This window comes from Strongylocentrotus purpuratus, unplaced genomic scaffold (assembly GCF_000002235.5).
Source record: "Strongylocentrotus purpuratus isolate Spur 01 unplaced genomic scaffold, Spur_5.0 spur5_scaffold_10, whole genome shotgun sequence".
NCBI lineage: Eukaryota > Metazoa > Echinodermata > Echinoidea > Camarodonta > Strongylocentrotidae > Strongylocentrotus > Strongylocentrotus purpuratus.
In genome coordinates this window covers 12,167,118-12,188,235 of record NW_022145595.1, presented here as the reverse complement: position 1 = coordinate 12,188,235, position 21,118 = coordinate 12,167,118, and the positions used below count along the sequence as shown (strand labels likewise).

The following is a 21,118-nucleotide window of genomic DNA, read 5'->3' as shown; positions in this document are numbered from 1 at the left end:
CAGGAAACGAAAGAAAATCAAGGGATCTGAAAGTGAGCACCAACAAAAAATAATTACAAAGCAGAGGAAAGAGACCAGAGGTACAGTGCCAAAGTAGGTCAGATGAGCAAATCAGGAAGAAGAATCAGAGGTAACCGACAGCAGTACAGAGTCTCGTTTTGGGGGGGAACATTTCCATATTATCTTTTGATCCACAATTACACATTATACATGAGCAGAAAGTACAAAAATCACACACAAATTTGAGTCTGTTTTCAATGCATTGCATGGTGTCATTCTAGAATAGGAGCAATTTAATTCCGACTAATCATTAGTCACTAAATTGGCAATGCGGCTTAAAATATGAATCACTATTTTGTGAACAAATTGGCAATTTTTCAGTTGAATTTTGCAATTTTCTTTTACACTGGATCATTTAATAAACAATTTCATTTTTTTTTAAAAACTACAAATGAGTGGAATGTAAGATCAACTGCTGCCAATTTGAGGAGAGAAAACTGATTAATTCAGAAAATAAGAAAACTGATTATTTTAAAAAATGAGAAAACTGATTAATTCTGAAAATAAGAAAACTGATTAATTTAGAAAATAAAAAAACCTGGTACTGCTGTGGGTTATATAAAGCAGGAAGAGAAAATGGTTGGAATCGAGTCAAACTGTCAAATATGCAATAGGACGCCCGACTTCCTGTACATAACTTTAAAAACTAACAAATTAAAAGGACTTATATCAATAAACATTAACATTATCTCAGTTATAAAAGCACAAATCCAACAGCTCAATGCTTTGTGCCAATTATTATCATTTTTTTCATTTCCAAGGCAGCCTTTACACCCTCGCCCCGCAACTCCACACAAGCTGTTCTCTTTGAGTTTACAAGATTGATAAAGTATAACACATATTATCTGGTGAAATATCATCACCGATACACGTTAGAGTGGCCACTCATATATTGAAAGTAAGTTGTTAGTATGAGGATCGGGTATATTATCACACATCACGCTGCTTTCCTTTATATTACACAGTGCCATGATGTAAATGTCAATTATGTTAGGCACACGTTGTAATATAAAAAGGTCGTAGGTCGATGACCTCCAAAAACTTACCGTTCCTTGGTAATACTGAAGGTTTTTTAACTTTATTTGTTAAGCCTGGTGTGGATTTGTTTTTCCAATCCATTTGTTTCAATTAAATCAATATTGTGCCAATATTTTAAATGATTCCAGATTTTGTTCGCATAGATTTAATTCCCAATTGAGTTAGGTCCACATGTGGGTAATGATTGTAAGAGTGGAGAGCATTTGTATCCATTAATACCAATTAATTGGGTTGGAGTTGTTTGGACAGTGTTATATTAATCAAGATGACATCCAAAATATTGTGTTAATAACCCAAACGAATCCACATACAATTATTTTGTGTTGATCAGTCAGTTGGAAGGGGGTCACACCCAGCCATCAAATATGCCAGGGTGGGAGTGAAAATCATGGGGTAGTTTTGAGAATAAAAAGAAGGAAGGGGGGAAAAGTGGGTGAGGGGAAAAAAGGGCAAACATAATTAGAATACAGTGACAAGAATTCAGTTGCACGATTAATTCTTGAACGATAGAAATACAGCATCATGCATACCGGTAGATGAATTAAAACATACAAATAGTGATAGATAGATAGTTAACATTCGTCATCCCGAAAACTTCAAGCAGTTTTCATTCATAACCATCCTGCCCTACGCTTGTATACATGCTCTGTTTGTGGTAATGAATGATATTTATTAATTGTTTTTTTTATATGTTTTAGTTTTATCAAACTGGATAGATAAAAGTACAGGGGTCAATTATTTGTGTGTGTGGGGTGGGGGGGGGGGGGGAGATGAAAAAATAAACATCTATAATCACCATTTGGTTCATCTCTCCCATCCACACAAAAAAGGACAACAACAATGTTCTAAGTTATAATATCATGAATATGCGTACTAAAGGCATGATATGCACGCCTAGTGATTACAAATCATCTTCAAACTTATTCCTAGAGGGACTTGTGTACAATTTCATTGCAATGTAATGAAATACTGTTAGTAGTCGATTAGCATGTGGGGTTTATATTGTGTGCATTTCTAAAAATGAAAGCGCCACGTAAAAATGGTCCAAGTGCTTTGTGTAGAAGATATAAGGAGATCAAATGTTGGTGCAGTTGCATACTAATTACAGTCAAACCTTTCCATTAAGGCCACGCAAGGGGAAAAGAAAAAGCGGCCACGGTAGTTAGGTTGCCTTTCTAGACAGGTTCTACAACACACATGTCTCCCTCTCTCAAGGGAGACAAAATGCATGACCACCACAGAAAGGTGGCCACCGAGACAGGTTTGACTGTATTATAATGATGGCGGTCCAAATGCAAGCTCCTTACCGGTGAGGTTTTTACATATTTTTGAATGCCAATCTTTTTTCTTAATTTCAAGCACTGTATCAAGGGGATAACATTACTTTCCTTCTCTCTCCACATAAACTTTTATATATTATATACATTACATATTATAACTTTATTTACATAGCAAGTCTTTAAACATGTCAAAGTGAGGAAATATACTTCATATAGGGTTAAAAGCCTAGAATTTGAGAAAATTTTTGAAGCATGTTAAAGTGAGGAAATATACTTCATATACGGTTAAAAGCCTAGAATGTGAGAGAATTGTTGATTAATCCTAGAGCACGTTTATAATCACATGGAACTACAATCATAAGACACCCTCGAGTCACATATATTCCTGTCCAGGAACATACTCATTAAACCATTAACATATTTATATTTTTAATTCAACTAATAACTACAGCTACACCTAAAAAGAGACGTCAAGAGATGTGCCTATCTGCACATAACAGCTCTTATTGTCATGGATACTTACATCCATGACTTTCATTCAAATCACAAGTGTTTTAATTGTAATTTTGAATGAGTACCCTTTAATTATTGTAAGCATTATCGACGGTACTTCAAGTTGTGAAGTCTAAAGATTCCTAGCTATTGAAGTATTTATTCTGACGTTTTTGACTTAATATGTATCCTTTAACAAAAACAAACAAATGTCATCGATCAGCCTAATTCCTCATAACAATCATTGTGAGGCAGAGGGGGAAAATCAAAATAGCCCAGTATGCTCAACAATCAGTTGTTTGACTTGTACCAAAAAAAAACATCATGTTAATCCACAAGGACATTGTTAAGAAGACTATTGTTACAGAGTACAAGAAGCAATTAAACTCTAAAAAGAAAGGACGAATACATCTTTTTCTGGTCTATGACTGATAGAAAATCCCGCAGTACAGGCTTTAAAGTTTAACAAAATATTTTCAATGAATTAGTTTACCTCTGGAAAGTGAAATAAAAAAATATCTTTACTGAAAACTGTAGAAATGTGCTCCATATTGCAAGAAGCATGAAATAAGGTGCATTCAGTGTTAATAACAGAGAAGTAACAAATACAAGGAATACTGTCTTCATCATATTATCACAAAATATTATTCTATATTCAAACGGGGCTTGATGACTTATCCTAGATTATGTTCGACTACTTTACAATTTCAAAAACTTAAGTTAGATTTGGCTATTGGTATACAGAAAATAAAGCAGTTTATGAATTATTGATTGTAATTTAGATTGGCATTAAAGAAGTACCTGCATAGATTGATGACTCCATAAGGTTTCATAAATTCAAATCATAGCAGGTTTGATTATACACTGAACGACTTCATGAATAAACCAATAAACCCTATCATCCATCATGTCAGCCGCACGGGAGCAGTAATGTGTTCTTCACTCGATGGTGGAAATAATGATTCCAGGAAAGTAGCAAGCACTTTTTACCCAATTCTTATCCTTTCATCATATCTGTCCCCATTTAGATGGCAAGGAACACATTCGTTTTGAAATTCATCCTATGAACGTTTTTGTTTCTGATTTTTTCTTAAACACAACCACTGATTCCCCCGGCAGACGGTGTGTAATAGTCTGCAACAAACATCCGGGGACTCCTTCCAAGTGATTGCTAAACACTAAGTGTTACACACAACAGTCGAGTGTGTCCTCGGATTCCTAACGGAAGTGGAACAAAGTGCAAATTGCATGCTGATGAAAAACATTAGCAATCTAAAGAAGATATTCAAAAATACCAGGAGAGGGAGGAGAATGACATCAATCAAATTTTGGGTAAAGGCGGGCACATTCCATAGGAGGAGGGGGGAATGGGGGAGAGGGGCAGAGGAACATGCAAAATTTGACCTTTGACCTAGGTGAAAGGTCAGATGCCTACCTTCAAATGTGTCATCTCCATCTGAGAGGAGCTCATCGTCGGAGCAGATGTTGAGGATCGAGACGAGCATCTCCGTCACTGTAAGGGCGGAAAGCGACAATGATGATTGGTTATTAACACTTTGGTTGTTTTCTCCGCTTCTCTGCACGACGCTCGTTTTCCACTCGTGCAAAATTGCACACAACAAGAGACACCTTTGTAGTAGTGGTAGTGGTGGTTATTGTACCTGACTGCTAAGAGAGCATAATTGCTTTTTAGTAAGCAACCAGAGGACTGACGGCTTTAGGTCCTCTCCGAGAGACCTGGTAATGATGATTAATGCCTTACTGGCAGAAGGATTGCTTTGTGCAACACAATGGCTTTGAAAAACAATCCATTTTCGGTCTTGATCAGCTTCATGACAACCCTTTTAAACCTTGCATTCAAACCAGTTGAATAATCTTGAAGCCTTTGTTATATCTATCCCATGATGAATACAATGTGGCACAGGGAGATTGTTTGTGTGGCATATATAAAGAGTTAATTCATAATAATATTAATACTCTCTGCCTGTTTGCCACACCTTGTACACTGAAAAAATCTCTCTACTTGGTTAACAACAGACTACTGTCCTGGCTACCGAGCAAGCCTGCTACCATCGTTGGCAAATAGCGAGAGAAAAAAGATATCCTACCATGTACCCCTTCCACAAACCACAGTGACAACTGTAAATAATACCTTGCGTGAGGACGCAAGAACCAGGCAAGGATTCGACCCCTCAACTTCACACTTTTCAGTCATGTGAATGACATGCTTCTTATTGGATCTGTTTCTAAAATACATGCAAACATGAAGAGCTGTCACCAGATGTATGCCACCCCCCCCCCCCCAAAAAAAAAGGAACCAATTCTTAATCTAATGACATAATTAAGCAGGAAAAAAAGAATAGCAATTGCTAATATTAAGGGGAAAAAAGCAATCCTTTTAGCCAGGACTACACACTGAATTTTTGGAAGGGGGTCTGAGTAAAACTTTCCGGAGGCTGCATGCATAAACCCTTTTTAAAATGTTTAAATTGGGGGGGGGGGGGTCTGAACACGAATTTGGGGCGTTCCCGTGTCCAGGGCGCCTGTTTTTGTCGAGCCGTGCTTTAGCGTTTAATAAACCTGTCTTTGCTGGCCTACCCTTTTCACCGACGAACGGTAACGACCACGTGAAGACATCCATGAAGTTAGGTAACCAGTAAGGATGCGGGGAGCAGTTGAACTGCCTGATGTTCATCACATTGTTCTCGTACTTCAGTACTGCAGCTGTAAGATCAAAAAAGGTATATAACATGTCACTGATTTCGTAAAATAATAACAATGGTTTCTTTGATACGTAGCACTCATAATCAACAACTTGGCTACCAATTCCTTTACACCCACCAGGCGCCCATGGATCATACATACCAGGGTGGGAGAAGCAAGTGCAGATTCATGTCTTGCTAAAGGAGATTTACGCCCAGCAAAAATCATAGACAATTTTAACTCTACATCTAATGCAGTAGATTGTGCCATTCTCAAATGAGGGTGATTTTTAATTGTAAGTAATCATTAAAACCTCTAAATTGGCAACACGGTTTGAAATATAAAACAATTTTTTCTTGTATAAATTATGTATTTTTCCGTTCACATTGGTTCATTTCATAGAAAATTTTCTTCTTCAAATAAAATATAGGAGTGGAACATAAAATAGATTAAATTGCCAATTTGAAGAGAGAAAAACTGATTAATGACAAAATTGAAAGAAAACTCTGAACTGTAATGGGTTAAAAAAAACGCTATCTCACAGGAACAATGGTAATTTGTATGTGATCAACGGAAAAGTAATTACTTTGTAACATGTATAATAAACCCATTTCTTGATGGTCATTGCCTTGGTAATAATGAGTCCAGTGAGACTTGACGGTTTAACTGTGGCTATGTTCAGAATTCCATGAATAGGCATGACTGTGGGGAATTCAGTACTACATTACAATGCATGCCTGGATGAATACTAACTACTCATGAAAACCTGCATGTCTGATCAGCCATTCTCCATAAACTCTTTCCCACTGCCATCATTTTAACCAACAATTTGATCCCCCCCCCCCCCACCCACTTTTTTTCCCATCTTCTTATTGGTGTAGACATTATGAAAGCTCTCTAAAATCATACCTGTGGATAATGCAGGATCTGTTTTGTGGAAAGTGGGGGAGGGGGGAGGGGGGAGGGGGGGGGGGTAGTGCACTGTTGCCTATAGGTTACAGAAGACACTACAAATGGGACTACAATACCGACACAAGTATAGACTAGGATACATTCGACTTTGTTAAGATACATTAGTTGGTGATAGACCAAGTAACAGGGTAGATTATGAAATAGGATCTATGATAAATGAAGCACTATACCAAAGACTCTGTGGATTTGATTGACATTGGACTGAAATGCATTAAAATGGGACCAATATATATTTATTGTTATATCACACATCAAAGACTATGGGCAGGACTGTTATTCTGCTTCAAAGGTCAGATGGCATGAAAGTTTATTAGTGGGACTACACTTTGACTTCATGTTATATGACATGGAAGCCTATGAATGGGACTACTGACTTCACAGATTAGATGACATGAAAGTCTATGAATGGGACTATACTTTGTAAGAAGGCATGCAAGTCTTACCTTTATTGTTATACACATCCAGGTAGTTAGGTGCCGAGAAGATGGTAATGAGGGAGGGGAAACCTGTTGCAGGACTCTTCCTGTACATCCGATACCTGCAAATATACAAAATAAATTAATTAAAATTATTAAAAAAGCACTCACTTTTGGAATTGTATAAATATTGGATCATGTGTACTTCAGAAGAAATTCATTAATCAAAAAAAAAAAACACTCTCTTTTATAATTGTATAATATCAGATCATGTGTATTTCAGAAGAAATTAATTTATTTAAAAAACTCAGTTTTATAATTGGACAATATCAGATCATGTGTATTTCACAGAACATATATTGAATGATTAAACTTGACAAGACTGATGAGAAAGAGGAAAGCGAAACAGGAAGCCAATTACGCCACGAGTAATCTGCAAATTAAATCTTGTTACAAGTGCTTCGCTGTTCTTGTTTTTGTTTTTTAAAGGACAATTAATACCTCTGTTCCTTGAATGCGCAAGAGAAAAAATGATGGAAATGACTGTTGCTTGGTTTGGGTGAATTCATGGATTAATTGAATGTAAATTCTTTTACATGCAAGTATCAGCATTGATCCTGGCATTACTTCCTCCCTCAAAAGAGAAGTTCAAGTTCTAAAAGGATTCAGAGGTTTTCTCAGAAATGGCCTTGCATTTTACTCTTCTTTTCTTTATCTTTTGTTAACTTTCTTTCTTATTATTTGAGATGGCTGTTTGAATAATCAGAGCTATTCAGGAGCTTTCTCGAGTTATAATGCTCTTCACTTTCCATGACATAAGAATTATAATAATAACAATATTCTATATTTATATAGTGCTTATTTCATTGACGATGTCTCTAAGCACTTTACATAAATATTATTACCCCGGTCATCAGATTCAGGCTCGCCTCAAATGCACAAATTTATGCTATAGTTATGTTATAAAGGGAAGTCAGAAAAAGCATCAATAAACCAATGAAATGACTCCAGCCCATTTACTCTACCATCCTAGGCCCCAAATGCAAAGTCTTGAGTTCATACATTCCCCCACCCCCCAGGCTACATCCGAGGAAATGATAAATCATGGGAGGAGGAGTGGGAGAGGGGAAAGTATGTGCTTCAAATCTCCATTTCGACTGAAAGGAGACTTCCGATAAGGCCTGTCATCATCAGCTCGAGATTGCCAAATAACCCGCTATTTTAACTATCCCGATATTATCGCAATTTATCCAGCTAATTTGTGTCTTTATCAGCCCGCAGTTGCAATTAGCGGGATATTTGGTTGAGATAATCATCCCAAGATATCTTGGGGTAAGGTAGTTTGCAAATATCCTGCTATTTGTCTGGTGCGTCCTCACCAGCTCGAAGACTCGACTATGCACAAACGCTGAGCAAAATATCTCGAGCAAATGTCTCGAGCAAATGTCTCGAGCTAATGTCTCAAGCTAATGTCTCGAGCGTGAGTTTCGAGGTTGATTCTCGAGCTGACTTCAGGCTTATTTCACAAATAGCAGGCTATTTGGCAATCTGGAGCTGATGAGGACATACCTACGGATGCTGCGATAGCAGGGAGTATTAAATTAATTTGTCGACTGCAAGACAACAACCAAGACTCATTTATACACATCCCTCAGGGAGGGCAGAGTCATAAAGTCTATGTTCTATGGGATAATGTGATGTGTGATGTTAGCAAACGGATATTATTCAAACCACAGAGTTCACGGTGGGTAACACATTGGAAGTTTGCTTGATGTCAATGGCTCAAGTCAAACTGCCTTGAATGAATGAAGACATTAGGTCAATTCCAAGAGTTACGCAATTACATTTCCAGAGAAGTTCAATTTTGAAAGGAGAATATTATAGACATTTCCAGAAAATCTAAATTTTGAAAGATGAGTATTATACACATTTTCATAAAAATCTATAAATCAATAATATAACATATAAACTAAAATGAGGTATCCTATCAATTTGTTTAATATTAACAATCAAATAGATCTGATATGGAATATCTAAAATAGGACCTATGTCATTACCTAACAAACTATATAAAATTTAAAGGTAAAGACCAGTATTGGAAACGCCCCAATTTCAAAAAATGAAATGGAAGCTCTCATTACCAATCATGTGAAAGAATATGTTTTGACTAATACATGATGATAAAAAATTTGCCAGGAAACCGCCTACTAATTCATTTATTTGGTAAATTTGTTTTTCTCATGGTCTGTGAGAGATATAGGGTAGTCCCATATACATCTTTCTGGGTATAGTGCTTGTAACTTTACGAAGAATGGGCCAAATTTCTTATCATTTTGATGATTCCAGAACCTTGCAGATGCTAGATGCTAGATGATCAACCTTTTCTGATCGATTCCACAACGTTTCTTTCACAATGCAATCGCATGACCATAACTGGTCTTTACCTTTAAGTTTATATATTCGATGAATGGTCGACTGTCATGAAACCCAAATATGGTGAAAGTTTATTAAAGCCCCATCGCACTAGTTTGGCCAAGAGGGATTAGACCTTTCTGCATGGTCACTGGCGGGTGGTTATCTCATCAATATCCTCTCAATTAACATTAGAAAAATAGGATCATGTGGGACCAATGGTCACAGATTAGGCATTGTTTGCTACATAGAGGGCGTAAGTAGCTATAAGTAGTGCAGTGGGGCTTTAAAATGTTTACAATATCCTTTCTCAAAATAAAAAAATTCTGAAGAAAACACAAAGTCACTTACCCCGTATCCTGAGCCTCGTGCGCTCGAATTATTGAAAGAAGGTTATTCTGTTGTAGGAACTCACAGCATGCTTGATAGCTGCAATCAAACAAATAAACACAAATATTCATTAATTTGTAGAATTCTAGACAGGGATACGTGTGTACATAGAAATATTAGATTTAGATCAGGGACCCATTTCACAAAGCCTTTTTTCAATGACAAATGACAAAAATCAGTGACAAATCTGCTGATAACCAATCAGAAGCAAGGATTTCAGTAGCTTCAGTAGACGTGTACAATGTACATAGAAATATTAGATTCAGATGTAAGTATATTTGAGGAGGGAACCGATACAAACCTGAACAATGAAGCAAACTCTAAAAATCAACAATGATACTCATCAGGATTTGAAAGGGAAAAAAAATAATCTGTAGTCAACCAAACAAAAATATTCATTAATTTGTAGAATTCTAGACATGAATGTGTACATAGAAATATTAGATTCAGATGTAATCATATTTGTGGAGCGAACTGATACCAACCTGAACAATGAAGCAAACTCTAAAAATCAACAGTGATATTCTTCAGGATTTGAAAGGGAATTTTTTTTTATTTGTATTCATACAAACAAACAAAAAAAATCATTAATTTGTAGAATTCTAGACAAGGATAATGTTTACATAGAAATATTAGATTCAGATGTAAGCATTTATTTGAGGAGGGAACCAATACAAACCTGAACAATGAAGCAAACTCTAAAAATCAACAGTGATATTTGTCAGGATTTGAGGGGGAAAATTGTAATTTGTAATAATAGAAGATGTACTGTAAATAGAAGTTCTACACCGTTCGTTGTTGTCTGCACCATCTCCTGTTTTACCTTATCTGCATGCATAGACTCTTATTTGACATCTTACCACAATTCCTAAAGCCTCCATCATAGCCTAGGTATCGGTTATCCTTTTTCATGTGAGCATTACTCAAAGTTATATGACATTTTTATCTTCATCATTTCATCTTAAATTTTATTTTCCGGTACTTTACCATTTATCTTTTTATATTGTAATCAAAGTTGCAGCATCCTGTGTTTAACAACGAGATCATCATTTGTATCTTTTTATCTTGTCTGGATGTAAATTCACAACACAAACTAATCCTTGGAATGAAACAGTATAAAATATTCACTATAAAAACCTTCAGTTAAGCCTTCAAACAATAATGCAGGTACATACAAATATTCACCCACACCTTAAGGTATACCTTCACACAATATCGCAGGTACATAAAGATATTCACTCAAACCTTCAGTTAAACCTTCACACAAAATTGCGGTACATAAGACCATATATATATATATATATATATATATATATATATAAAGCATACAATAGATGAAACAAATTTACCCCATGCAGTCTGTGCATTAATTCATTATTCATAGCCTTGATCAGCAATACCACGCTCTCTTTAGGCCTGTCCTCACCAGCTCGAGATTGCCAAATATCCCGCTATTTGAACTATTCCGATCGCAAATTATCCAGTTAATTTGCGTCTTCATCAGCCCGAAGTTGCAATTAGCCGGATATCTGGTCGAGATTATCATCCCAAGATATATTGGGCTAGTTTGCAAAATATCCCGCTATTTGTCCAGTGCGTCTTCACCAGCCCAAAGACTCACACTATGCGCGAACGCTGAGCAAAATGTCTCGAGCTAATTTCTAGAGCTCAAGTTTCAAGTTTCAAGGTCCAGTCACGAGCTGATTTGTAACTTCAGGATTATTTATAATATGATTGCAGGGCCCTCAGGGAGAACAGTATGAATACTGATGAGGCTACCCTGGGTAAACAAGACATATTCTTCTTCGTATTTCAAAATCAGAAATAGCGAGCTATTTGGCAATCCCGAGCTGATGAGGACAGGCCTACTGGGTCCTGGCTACCTGCCCCGACGGTAAAATGCAAATCCCTTTTAAAAAGTCAGGGCAAGATTAGAGAGAAGGAGGACTTTTAGCATACTTTTATCCGCATCATGAAATCCAGGAGGGGGAATATCCAACATCGTCTGTCAAAATTTATCAAACACACGCTATTCTCCACATAATATCCCAAAACAACACCAATGTTTATTCACTGTATATATACATTTAACTCACACTACGTTAAAAATGATTAAATGTGATTTTTCCATGGAAGTCCAAATGAAGAATTATATATTATACGACAATGAAGCGGATCCTAATCAAATGATGGGTTGAGAGCGTACACGTGACCAGGCATTTATTTAGCCTAGCACATAATTTTACTTCTGATCGGTCAATAGTAAAATCAGGTTATAAAACATTTTACAAAACAAAAACTGTACATCATTTTGTTCTGGAACAGTCCAGCGTTAGACTGTTCCAAAGGTACCTTGTGTGGGTAATTATTACTAATGCCCTCACTGCCGTGTATCATTTGTATGCAAACACCTTTTTTACATGTTTGTTTCATTTATTAGTTGATACAGTTCACTGATTCAACATACAGGTATGTTAAATAAATATGCAAATGTGTGGTAGCACTAACAGCCTAATCAAACATCATGTATACTATCTGAAAACAAAATGTTAAATTCTCCTTGGAAAAGTGCATACACGGTAGGTAGCAAGCTACTTGTATACATGAGACTAAAATTTAGTGCACATTATGTAGACTCAAGGTTGGGTGTGTTTATATGACAGGGATGAGGATAGACTAGTGCATGTATGTAGATCAGAGGTTGGGTGTGTTTACATGGCAGGGATGAGAATAGACTAATGCATGTGTGTAGAATTGAGGTTAAGGTGTGTTTACATGGCAGGGATGAGAATAGACTAATACATGCATGTAGATTTGAGTTTGGGTGTGTTTACATGAAAAGGATGAGAATAGACTAGTACAGCTATGTCGATCTGAGATTGTGTGTGTTTACATGAAAAGGATGAGGATAGACCAATGTAGCTATGTGGATCTGAGGGTGGGTGTGTTCACATGACTGAGATGAGGATAGACTAGTACAGCTATGTAGATCTCAGGTTTAAGTGTGTTTACATGGCAGGGATGAGAATAGACTAGTGCACATATGTAGACTCAAGGTTGGGTGTGTTTACATGGAAAGGATGAGGATAGACTAGTGCAGCTATGAAGATCCGAGGTTGGGTGTGTTTACATGTGCAGTCTCAGGTTAGGTGTGTTTACATGACAGGGATGAGGATAGACTAGTGCACATATGTAGACTCAAGGTTGGGTGTGTTTACATGAAAAGGATGAGGATAGACTAGTGCAGCTATGAAGATCCGAGGTTGGGTGTGTTTACATGTGCAGTCTCAGGTTAGGTGTGTTTACATGACAGGGATGAGGATAGACTAGTGCATGTATGTAGATCTGAGGGTGGGTGTGTTTACATGAAAGGGATAAAGAAAGGATGTCACATCAAACCTTCCGATTCAATATACATGATCCAATGAGAGGAGGCAATGACAGACAGTTTGTATACACGACGGAGAGCAAGGGTTCTATTCTTGTTCCCTATATGTGCTACAGGTAAGATACTGTAGATGATGGCGGATGTTTTTTGTTTTTTTCCGAGTATCGACATTTGAAGAAAGAGATGATGTGACAATGATGAGAGAAAAGAGAGAGAAAGAAAGTGAGGGAGAGATAGAGAGAGGGAGAGAAGATGGGGGATGTTTTTTTTTTTTCAGAGTGCCCACATTTGAAGAAAGAGATGATGTGACAATGAGAGAGAAAGGAAGAGAAAGAAAGGAAGAGAAAGAAAGGAAGAGAAAGAAAGTGAGAGAAAGAGAGAGAGAAAGAGAGAGAGAGAAAGAGAAAGAGAAGAGAGAGAGAGAGAGAAAGAGAAAGAGAAAGAGAGAGAGAGAGAGAGAGAGAAGATGGGGGATGTTTGTTTTTTTAGAGTGCCCACATTTGAAGAAAGAGATGATGTGACAATGAGAGAGAAAGGTAGAAAGGAAAGTGAGAGAAAGAGAGAGAGAGGGGGGGGGGAGGGAGAGAAAGAGAGAGAGGCAGCAAGGCTAGACCGAAAGTCAAACAGTATTAGTAACCATGAGTATTACTATCAGATTGTTATCAGATCACTGCGCCTTCTCAAGCAATATAGCGATTATATTTCCATCTCGCTGCATGTGAAATCATAATCCAGGAAGAGAACTCCCTTTTCTTTTACGGACGACATGCAAATATACGCGCCGTGTAAGCTCCTAAAAAGCAGCGGAAGTACTAGTGGACTGCCTCGATTGTAAACATTGGGTACAATGGGTAAGATGTGTTAAGATCTATAGGCGTTATTACAAGATCCTTTTTAACAGGGCATGACTGACATAAATCAATGTTGACATTCACATCCAGCCTTTTGAGGTGTAGTTACGACATGTGATGTATGAAAATAAATCAAATTTTGCACTAGTAATGAACGATCCGCCGAAATAGGATTGTCGGTGTTGTAACAGTCATAAATTGTAAGGTCACATTAAGATGAATATCTGGACAAAAATGTAATATGATGACAATGATGATGATGATTACAATGATAATGATGATAACAATGATGATGACGATGATGACGATGATGACGATGACGATGATGACGATGATGATAGTGAAGATGGAAGTATTATAAAATGGAAAAGGGAAGGAAATTCAAAATTAACAAACTACAACATAAACATAAACATACTACTACTCTCATTAAAAAAAAGAAGAATATTAATTCCTAACAATAATAATGATACAAATATGACATTAAAAAACAAAAAGAATATTAGAAATCATTCTTATTTGTCGTAATAGAGCAGCATAAAGTAGATTAAGTATGACTAGAGGTTCATGGTATGACCTCCATCTGCAGTTTTGATACAAGCTGTCAGCGCATGAAGATCAAGTAAGTATATCACCTGACCGTTAAAACCCAATGCACTGTCATGGGATGAAAGATCACACCAATTTAAGTCTGGTTTGGAATTCTCATTACATGCTCAACTGAATAGTAACTCGGCATCTTAAACCAAGCGAGGGATAAGGGGGTAGCAAATTGGCCACTTCATTTCTTCCTAACACCCAACTTTTTCATAGAAGTATGTGCATGGCTTTATGAATTATTATTTCAAACCCTTTTTTCTGGCAATTTGGAGGCATAACTATATATGAACTAGGTCACTTAATTTTTTTTTTTTTTTTTTTAATAATTTTTTTAAAGAGCTAATAGTTACCAAAGATGGCAATGATCATAGATGCATATAGTTGTAGCATTACTTTCAGCAAAGTAACTGCCTTTAAAAGTGCAACAATTATATATACTTAGCATTGCTTTTCGATATACTAGATTCTATGCGTGTAAAGAGACAAACAGATTTGAAATCTTCAGTAGATCTGAACTGACAATGAAGATGTTCATGTACGGGGAAAATAGGCATTCGTGAAGTAGGCAACTCGGCGAACACTGAGCAAAGGGGTATTGCGCTCCCATACGGACGTATGCATAAAGGGACACTAGTACTCACAGGAGCGCAATACCGGTTGGCTCAGTGCTACCCTCTATATAATCACGCATGAGCAACTTTAACACATTTGAATTTTTGCTTCTCTTTCACAGGTTCTGCTGTATATGTATGAAATGATCAATTACCCAAATGATACTGAAAGTCATTACGTTCCACTGTTTGAGTTCTACCAGTAATCACCCCCCCACCCCTCCTGCAAGAGTCTCTCCCTCGCTGTTCTAGTGTTCTCACGGGGATATGAATGGTACTGCTTCATTAGATAACAACCCTCATTACTTATCCAGTCTAATGTGTGACCAGCTTTTAAAGGGATACATCACCTTAAACCATATTTCAAGTCACACTATACTTAACCGATCAATCTTAACTCAGAAAACTACTGAATACTTTGCTTTATTGCAAACTCTGATTTAATAATGTCTGGGTTGTTTTTGTTTTTTGTTTTTTGTGGGGGGAGGGGGTGTTCTTCCCACTTGCAATTTCCTCTACAAAAACATGACTTTTCTGCATTTTTTCTTATTCCTTGTTCAGATGTGATTACTCATCCAGTCTTATGTGTGACCAGGTTTTAAAGGGATACGTCACCTTAATGATATTCCAAATCACACTAATCTTATCAAATATTCATAATTTCGAAAACTACTAAGTGCTTTGCTTTATTGCAAAATTGTTAAGTGTTGTATCAAATTAAAATTGAGATTTAATGATGTTTTTTATTTGGGGGAGGGGTGGGGTCTCTTCTTCATCCTTACACTTTGCTCTAGAAATGCTTGATTTTACTGCATTTACTCTCATTCCTCGTTCAGATACAACTCGGCCAAACTACAGAGTTTTTTCTATGACGTAAAGTGTGATTTTCCCATTTCACATCTTATAAAACAGAGCTCCGTTGATATGTACAGGACCTTTGCTGCATGCAGTTGCCATTAATTTACATCTTTTAAAAACGCTGCAGCTTTAATAACTGCGGGGGCTTGCTGCGTGATATCTGTACTGGCCTTTAGAAGCAACTTGCTATTAACAAGTTGAAACTGCAGTTTAATAATTAATGGTTGATCTGGGAGTCATAAAGTACACACCATACAACTATCCATGTGTTGTCATGCCCTCACAATTTTCAGTTGTTCTAGAAGCGACCTTGAATGATAATGATTTACATGAAATTCAGGAGTATCACAAATATGCTGGTACAAGTTCTAGTACTTTAATTTCAATTCAATTTCAGTTTATTTGGCATCATAAAAAAAATTACAAATCAAAACTACAGAATAATTAATAGACTAGGACCTCTTAAAAGCAACTTGTGCTGGTACATGAGGCATAAAAAGTACAAGAATAACAGCCTTTTCACACACAGCTAAAATTCATCGTATCTAGTGATGATTAGAATCATCGTAAAATTTTAAACATGTTTATAGACAAAATTTCCCAGTGTGAACATCGTTTATACGATGTTGGGATAGATACGAAGTCGCGATCCATACGCCCCTAAAAGCAGGCTGCAGATACGAAGTTCGTATCTAGAGAGCTTGACATTTTGTGTGTGAAAGGAAATTCTTGTTTAAACGTGTTTAAACTGGATGGAGCGTGCGCTTTGATTGACATGATATGACCTTCAATGCGCAATGGCACTACTGCGCATTTTACGAGCAGTAGTTAATCACGAAACAATTAACGATCGCACCGAAATTTCTGTGTGTGAAAGACTCGTGATTAGTTTAAACACGTTCGAAACACGTTTATACTAGTCATGTTTATAGAATTTTAGCTGTGTGTGAAAAGGCTGTATGAACAACACAAATATGCTATGATAAACATTTTTAAAGAGTTTGGTTTTTAGAGAGCCTTTCTTACCTGTAGAAGTATGAACAGCCTCTGACTGAATTGTGACTGAAGTGTTGATCTGTGTTCTTCTCACTACCAAAGTCCTCCAGAGGATCTGACCAGAGGAGATCACACATAGGACCAAATGCTGGAGGCTCCTTGAATCTGTCCAACTGTCAAAAACAAACAAAGGCAAACAAATATCAAGGTTAAGGGCCATCTGTACAAGTTTGCCAGAAGGGATTAGACCACCCAGCAAGGTTGCTGGCAGGTGGCTCTCTCATCAACTCAGCTCTCAATTAACTTAAGAAAAAGATGATCATGGGGGACCAACAGGCACCGATTCAGGAATGTTTCTATATAGAAGGAGCAAGTAGCTACAAGTAGACAGTATGGCTTTAAAGACAAATAAAATATGAAAATGTGTAGATAAAGATCATTCTGCATTACTTACATGTATCAAATTGGTTTTTAACAATGAATGAAGGGGTGAGGCATGGATATGAATTCTCTTTTTTCATAACAAACAATGCCTAAACGGTACCCGTTGGTCCCCCATGATCCTCTCTTTCTTATGTTAATCGAGAGCTGATTTGATGGGATAACCACCTGTCAGTGACCATGCAGGGAGGTCTAATCCCTCCTGGCCAAACCAGTGCAGACAGGCTTTAAAAGATGGAGAATTGTGAAGCATAGTACTTCATATTATCATTTTTTTTTTTTTAATGCCACGGTTTTGTCATATCCTTTTTGAACGTCGCTTTGGACCTTGAAACCTTGGAGAAAGAAAACAAAATCCTTCTTTTCGCCAGTAATGACTATCAATCTATCTATTACTCCATAATAAAGGACTACTTTGCTGTGGTATGTTTTCAGATATATAAATAGCATTGCTTAAGCGGCAGCCCTTTCAAGCCAGAATATAAATAGAGAGAAGAAACTGGCAGACCCTAAAGTCTAATTGATAGATTAGGAAAAGAATCAGATTGTAAGGAGAGCATTCGAAAGCCGACTCATAGGACCACATGTTGGAAGGCACTGCTGTGAAATTGTGTGCCATGAGAAACTCTTTTTCAGCAAGGATTCTTATAGAGGTTGTACACAAGAAGGCAAGTTGTCTACCTTTACACTGCTTTAAAGCAGGACTGCACTACTTGTAGCTACTTGTGCCCTCTATATACCAAACAATGCCAAAGCGGTGCCTGTTGGTCCCCCATGATCCCCTTGTACTTGTGTTAATTGAGAGCTCATTCGGTGAGATAACCACCTGTCAGTGACCTTGCAGGGAGGTCTAATCCCCCTTGCCAAACTAGAGCAGACATGCTTTAAGTACTATTTTAGGGCTTGCCCATACACAACATGTGCACATTCTCCACTGCCGGGTGAGCTTTCTTTAGTCACTATTTTACAGGTGCAAAAATGATGCCCAAACCACATTGCCATTTACATCCTACTGGGTACCCATTTAAAGCCTGGGTGAAGAGAAGCAACGTTGATAAAATGCCTTGCTTAAGGTTTCAAGTTTCATCCTGGGGATCAAACCCATGACCTTTGCATCTCCAGATAAGCTACAGTTTCATTGTGTAAAGTATTTCTACCATTTTATGTATATCTGTTTGTATTTCTAACAGAAAGCCAAGCTTTTTGTTGCAATAATCCAGTTCACAGTTAGCACATGTCCCAAATGACCCTGAATATCCACAGATCTTCAAAACATGAATAGCTCCCACTTGTACATTTTGAAATAATCACTCCTACAGCGATGGAGGTGCTACATAAATGGCCTTTGTTTCACCTTTTCAAAGTCTCCGTGTATTTCACAGTTCGGTCTGCAATGACCTTCATCTCACTATGAATATGACGGACAAAGAAAGCGGACAGAATATACAGTTCCTCATTCGACAAAGGAACATCCCTTCACTACTATTATGTAAAAATGTGTAGAACAGGTATCACATGCATATTCATGTCCGCTTTTTTTGTCCGTCATGTTCATAGTGTCTGCTTATGCTCAGACTGCAACTATGAACTGGTTTATAAAGGAACAATAATCATAATCATACTTACATTCTTGATGTCGTCTAATGAGTGTATTTCTGGTGAGAGGCCTCCATGCACACAGAGGAACTGTTGGTTCATCACAGCTGCTAATGGTAGACAATCAAACGCTATCATACATGCATTGTACACACCCTCTGTGTATTTAATTTTGCCTGAATTGGGAGAAAAAGAGAAAGAGAGAGAAGTATGAATTAAAAGCAGGAAAACAAGGTATTTATAATAGATTAATTTCATCAAACGCTATCATACATGCATTGTATACACCCTCTGTGTATTTAATTTTGCGTGATTTGGGAGAAAGAGAGAGAAAAAGAGAAAGAGGGAGAAGTACGAATTAGAGTAGGAAATTTAGACAAAGAATTTATAATATATTCAATTTAATCAACTTTAAACAATTTTTAACTGCATCAGCATAAGTTCGCCATGTTCAATACATTGCCTGCATCACGAAATCAAAATATTGGTTATATACACCCTCTGTGTATTTCATATTGCCTGAATTGGGAGAAAGAGAGAGAAAGAGAGAGAGAAAGAGAAAGAGGGAGAAGTACGAATAAGAAGCAGAAGAGACAAGGAATTTACAGGCAAACTTGCCTTAGTGACCACCTGTCTACAAAGACCACATTTTTTGTTTCTCTTGAAAATGGTTTCTCATTGAAACATGTACTAAAAGGAAACTTTACATAAAGACCACCTGTACATAAAGACCATAGGGTGGTCATTATAGACAGGTTTCACTGTACATTAATTTCAATCAATTTTTAACAATTTTAATTGCATCAGCGTATTAAAGTACTCTATGTTCGATACAATGCCTGCATCATGAAATCTAAATAGTGGGACAATACAGAAACAAATATTGCTTAACAAGACATGACATTGATTAACATAACATTTATTGATAACAAATGACTTCTGTCATCTGATTCTGCTCTCCTTCAAAATTTAATTTCTGTATTCAGGGCATGATGCTGGAAATGTTTAACAATCAGTTGTTCACAATCTCACTAGCTTGAGATAAATATAAAGCTGATTTTAAAGCTTGTAATAATAGCCAATCTCAATGGAGGAAAATGGTTGTCCTTGTGAAGGGCGAGAGGAGTTAATTCTTTTTATTTTCACAAGCTTAGGGTAGTCGGTTCAGAAATTAAGAGATTTCACAGACAGCCCTTATATTTTGTGAAGGGTGAGATGAGTTAATTCTTTTTATTTTCACAGGCTTAGGGTAGTCGGTTCAGAAATTAACAGATTTCACAGACAGCCCTCATATTTTGTGAAGGGTGAGATGAGTTAATTCTTTTTATTTCACATGCTTAGGGTAGTCGGTTCAGAAATTAACAGATTTCACAGACAGCCCTCATATTTTGTGGAGGGTGAGATGAGTTAATTCTTTTTATTTCACATGCTTAGGGTAGTCGGTTCAGAAATTAAGAGATTTCACTGACAGCCCTCATATTGTGTGAAGGGTGAGATGAGTTAATTCTTTTTATTTCACAAGCTTAGGGTAGTCGGTTCAGAAATCAAGAGATTTCACAGAGACAGCCATTGGAATATGGTTTGAAAGGATCAAAAAATGAATTTATAGTTTCAATCGCGAGGCGTAAGATAGCCTTGTAATCAAAACCCCCTTATACAAGAAACTTGTGTCCCTTTCTCGTGTTGAGCGTTAAATTGGCAATGGCACAGCTGGCCAGACTCGAAGGCAGTGCAGCCCCCAGCCACTATATACTCAGCTGCTATCACACCCACCCACACACACACACACACTCACCAACACCCGCTATATACTCAGCTGCTATCACACCCACCCACACACACACACACACTCACCCACACCCGCACCACAAAGGAGTCGTGACTCTGCCTTCTACTAGGCCAGATCATGTTTTATTAAAATTTATGGCACAATATTGAATTTTTATAGGGAGTCATCCCTCTCCTCCGTGTGAACGATATTTTATGCTGATGAGGTTGGCTTGGGTTGCTGGAG

General features: G+C 37.2%; 1 protein-coding gene across 8 annotated transcripts in view; it reads right to left on the bottom strand.

Moving 5' to 3' along the window:
* LOC588695 (serine/threonine-protein phosphatase 2B catalytic subunit alpha isoform) overlaps positions 1-21,118 on the bottom strand; it is a 99,810-nt gene that overhangs the window by 29,106 nt on the left and 49,586 nt on the right. For 4 of the 8 annotated variants that reach the window (XM_011680477.2, XM_011680478.2, XM_011680479.2 and 1 more), the window contains 7 exons: positions 19,135-19,280; positions 17,098-17,240; positions 9,725-9,802; positions 6,989-7,083; positions 5,469-5,594; positions 4,306-4,383; positions 1,107-1,151 (listed from right to left, as the gene is read on the bottom strand). In XM_011680477.2, coding sequence (XP_011678779.1) covers positions 1,107-1,151; positions 4,306-4,383; positions 5,469-5,594; positions 6,989-7,083; positions 9,725-9,802; positions 17,098-17,240; positions 19,135-19,280 — 711 coding nt within the window. The remainder of the gene's footprint in view (positions 1-1,106; positions 1,152-4,305; positions 4,384-5,468; positions 5,595-6,988; positions 7,084-9,724; positions 9,803-17,097; positions 17,241-19,134; positions 19,281-21,118) is intronic. The other 4 variants (XM_011680480.2, XM_003727287.3, XM_011680481.2 and 1 more) reach the window with 1 other exon arrangement.